Below are 4,646 nucleotides of genomic sequence, written 5' to 3' on the forward strand. Positions count from 1 at the left end.
TTTCAAGAAGTCTTGAACAACTGTGATATTGTTTGAATTTTTGGGATGAAAGCCACAAGGAGGCAATGTCAATTGTTGCTCGCTAGAATATTGTGCCCTTGTAAGCAAATACCTTTAACGTAGCTCACATGGGTTTACAAGGCCAGGTGGCCACCGTGTGCGGACTCGAGAGTCTTGTACGTTTTCTCATTGCATGTCAATTTGTCCAGAACAAAAAGCAAGTTCGCTTAAAACTAATATAACTAGAATTGGGAGACACTAATACTGATCAGCTTCATTGTCACAAAAGCTCTATACATAAAATCCAGTTAGCCGCAGACTTCCCACAGAAAATATGTGCCTGAAGGATCATCAAAACACTGGTGAAAAAAACTCGGCATAGAGGATGCAATTCGAAGGGTGGATTTGATCTTCTGAGATGTATCCAATGTAGCAGCAATTTAAACGGCTGGAGGATAGGGCCCTTGGTGGAACAGGCATACGTAGGGTCCAAGTTCTCAAACATGCACCAATTTTGCATTCCATTTCATTGCTCGAAATCACTCATTATTAGAAGCATAATCGATCACCTGTTTCTTTTCCAGCTCCAAGTAATGAACTCTATCATTCATGCCTTCCTTTCCATAAGCTTCTATCATAATAGAATATGTTTTGCTATCTGGCTGACAATGTTTATCTTTCATTCGCTTAAATACTCTATCCATTTCCATCAGATCCTCAGCCTTAGCACATGCAGATATAACCGCATTATAAAATGAGGTATTCTCTGGAATCTCGAATTTTCCTGCCAACTTAACTGAGCTAATTACCTTATGGAAGAGACCTGCATTAGCATATCCGTTTATAAGGCAACAGAATGTCTTGGTGTCTGCTCTCATGCCCTCAGCACGCATTTGCTCGAATGTGTACTCCATGTTTTTTGCATCTCCCACATCAGCAAAAGCTTCAATCACATTGTTGTATGTTGATGTCGTCCATGGAAACTGCAGTTTGCGCATATATTCCATCACAGAAGACATTTTATCATACATCCTCTTCTTCCCATAAGCACCAATCAAAATGTTAAATGTACGTGTTTCTGGCTCAATACCAAAGTTACGAAACTTCTCATACCATCTTTCCATCATTTCAATCTGCCCCTTATTACCAAACACACTAAGAATTATATTCATTGTCCACACATCCGGTCTACAAGTTGAGCTCTCAAGCATTCCTAATAGAACTTTCTCCATTTGGTCATACTTCCCTATCTTGCCATATCCACTTAAGACTATGTTCTGGGTCACGGTATTTGGAGTTATCAGTCGTTCAGCCATTTCCTCATACAACGATTCGACTATTTCAAAGCGAGAAGCATCAACACAAGCCTTGATTAAGGTACTATAAGTGTAGACATCAGGTTGACAGCCAGGGAGGGTCTTCATGAGATTAAGAGTGGAGAATGCTTCATCAATGAGATTGTTCCGACAATACGCCGCAAGCAAAGCAGTGTAAAGTTCAGAGGTAGGTTCACATCTTTCTTCAAGCATTGTGTCAAAAAGCGAACGGGCACGATGTGGTTGGCCGGATCTTCCAAGTAGAACAAGCAGCTTCATGTAAGTTCCTTCTTTTGGTTCATAAAATGGCTGTTCTCGGAGCATTTCAAACACCTGAAGATTGAATTAAAGCAGCGACAGTCGTTAGAGGTGAAAACAATAACACGAGAAATTTATACACACTCTTGAAATTGTCACTTCATTCCTTCAAAATTAAGGCACGTGAAGATGAATGTTCATGTTTCCAATTAAACTTTGAAGGGAATGTCCCCAAATATGCAAGTCTTCTCTCATCCATAAATAGAAAAAAGTGCTAATTCCAGTCCATATTACAAAATTATAAAAACGGAACATCAATTTTATCTCAAATAAATCAAAACATTGAACATAAACAAAGAGGAAGTAACAAAAACAAGGAGTCCAGAACAGACAAAAACAACCTAAAACGAAAATTGAAACAAAAGGAAGGGGAATGGACCTCAAGAGCTTGAAGCCACCGTTTGTTAGTGATATGGTCGGACAAGGCTTCAGTGACGGTGTTGGCCCAAGCCTTGGCGTTGTTCTTGCGGTCTAATTTCTTTTTGACATTCTTGAGAGGGGTCTTCCTTGGGGTGGATGTCTCTGTAATTCCTGGAAATTCCCCTTGCTTCCAGTGCTTCTTCTTAGCAGGTGATGAAGAAGAAATAGATGGAGGAGGGGATTTTCTAGTGGGGGCTGCAAATGCACAGCGAACAATGGGAGAATTGGAGTGCGAAGAAGATGAAACAAAGATGGGGAAAAAGAAAGTGGCGCCATGATCGAAAGAAACTGAAGAAGGGAGGAGCGAGGAGGAGAAGGAGAAGGAAACCATAGCTTGGAGTTCCCTCGGCAGAGCTTCGGGAAATGAAGTAGATGAGTGAGTGAGATTTTTAATGTGGACAAAGGGATTTTTTTGGGAAATTTGTACGAATCCCCCTCTTCAAGACTCTAAATTTGGCCCAACTTTTACAAACAAAAGAAATTTGATCTTTTTATTGATGTTTTCAAGCTGTAAATTTACCGCTTTAATCCTTTTTTTTTCTTTCCCATTTCACCCATTCTTCCTCTATTTCGCAAGACTTTTACTCTCTCTCTCTCTTTTGTTGTTGTTTTTCCTCTTTTTCTTCTTCCTCTCGATTTCTTTTGTTTTACGTTGCCCTCCGGACAATTTCTTTTTTTCTTCTCCAACGATTTGTATGTATGTCGTCTTTTTTTATTTTTCTCTCTTTATTATTCATTTTGCAGTTTTTTCCGAAGATTGATGAAGACCAATAAGAGCAGAGAGGAGCAAGAGTGGGAGCGAAAAACAAGAAGAAGAATCTGAATAAATGAAAAAAATTGGAAAAAAAATTGTAGTTATATCTTATGAGGATCATGACGAAGGGGCGAGAAGTGGGAGCAAGGAGCTGGGGTGAGGAGCTAGGAGCTAGAAACAGGCCCTCGAGTGCATTTTGAGGTCAAATGAGTACTTTCACATGTGGATGACGTCAGTAAAGGGCCAAATTTCAAGTATTTTTTAAAGTGAGGTTAAATTTTGAGTTGGCCCTTAAATAGGGACCATCCATATAAATTCTCTGATTTTTTCTGTTCTTTTCTCACAAAATTCATTTATCAAGTAGAGAGATTAATTCATAAAGAGAGAGAAAAAAATTAAAGTAGAAGGATTAAAATGATAATTTTCTTTCAAAATTTCACATTTCAAATAATGATGATTGATAAGTCGACAACAATACATGAAGAAATTCTTAAGAGGTCGGTTAATCTCTATGAGTTTGAAAAATACTTCAAACTTGTATCTAGTAGTTATTAAAGCCATAAAATCCTTTTAATCTACATCGGACGGTTACTTAGATGAATCATTAGTGTCAGTCTCATCAAATAAATTCTTTTTATCATGGCTAAAAAAATGTCAACTTTTGAAACTTTTTATTTTAATCCTTCAAACTCTTTGAAGTTTGAAGTCATTTTCAAAACAATCATGAAGGCCAATTACTGGACGAAAATTTTCGTGTTTGTATTGTTTAAGTGAACAGACCTAAATGTATATAAGAAGTAAATATGGAAGTTAAGATAATGAAAAAAAAAATATTAATGAAATAACATAAAATTGGAGGTGTTAAGTTCAAAGATGAGAACAACAACGTGTACAATTTACAGATATGCCACGCGTTTTATTTTATTATTGTATTCATATACGTGCTTAAATATGTTACATAAATATGGTTGTTTTAAAAGTTAAAACAAATATTAACCTTCATGAAACTTTTAAATATTTGGATATAGTGAAACCAACCAAGTCTTTTCTTTAGGGAAGTACCTATTTAGTGCCTACATTGAAATACGTATTTAGGTCATATTTACTCTAAGAGAAATGTAATACATCAATGATAATATGAAAAATGAGTCCCATTTGATTACGTTTGGTATTGTTATTAGTGTTTTGTACCTGTATTAACATCTAGATTCACTTTCAAATTTGTAATAAAAAATGTAAATTGATTGACAATGTAGAGTGCTCAATCCAATTGTGTTTGGAAATTATGTCGATATTGTTACCATTACCTTTACGGTTACTGTTATAACATGAGAATTATGAATTTATCACATTTACTATTATCGTTACTGTTGTTGTTTGACCTTAAACGATAATAACATCAATAGTAAAGGTAATAAATTCATAATTATAAGTAAACATGATAAAAAACAATTCAATTACGTTTGCGATTGTGACCTATTACGGTTGATCCGTTAATGAAGTCTCATTATGATTATACCAATTTTTATTATAGATTGGTAAACATGATCTTAGTGTAAAATCGATGTTAAAAGTATAAATCTCGAAATTTAAGAATCAAATTGAAACATAACTTAAATCTCAAGTAATATTTAAAAATCTAAGAAATAAATTAAAATCAAATTCAAAATTTAAGAATTAAGCTACATTTAAGGTGAAAATTTAAAGACTAAAAAGATAACTATCATAAATTTTGGGACGAAATGAAAACAAGATCACAATTTTAAGGAGCAAAATGTACGTGTGTATATATATATATTTTAAATTTAAATTTAACCTCTTTTCTATTGTGCCGTCTT

The 4,646-nt window shown here is 35.1% G+C and overlaps 1 protein-coding gene across 1 annotated transcript; it reads right to left on the reverse strand.

The window, feature by feature from the left end:
• On the reverse strand, positions 1 to 2,508 carry LOC120068188 (pentatricopeptide repeat-containing protein At3g06430, chloroplastic). Its single transcript, XM_039019896.1, has 2 exons — positions 2,014 to 2,508; positions 1 to 1,649 (listed from the first exon to the last, which is right to left on the reverse strand). Exons 1-2 carry the CDS (start codon positions 2,383 to 2,385, stop codon positions 540 to 542), a joined length of 1,482 nt encoding a protein of 493 aa, XP_038875824.1. The 5' UTR covers positions 2,386 to 2,508; the 3' UTR covers positions 1 to 539.
• Between the last annotated feature and the right edge of the window lie 2,138 nt (positions 2,509 to 4,646).

Source organism: Benincasa hispida, chromosome 12, assembly GCF_009727055.1.
Source record: "Benincasa hispida cultivar B227 chromosome 12, ASM972705v1, whole genome shotgun sequence".
Taxonomy (NCBI): Eukaryota; Viridiplantae; Streptophyta; class Magnoliopsida; order Cucurbitales; family Cucurbitaceae; genus Benincasa; species Benincasa hispida.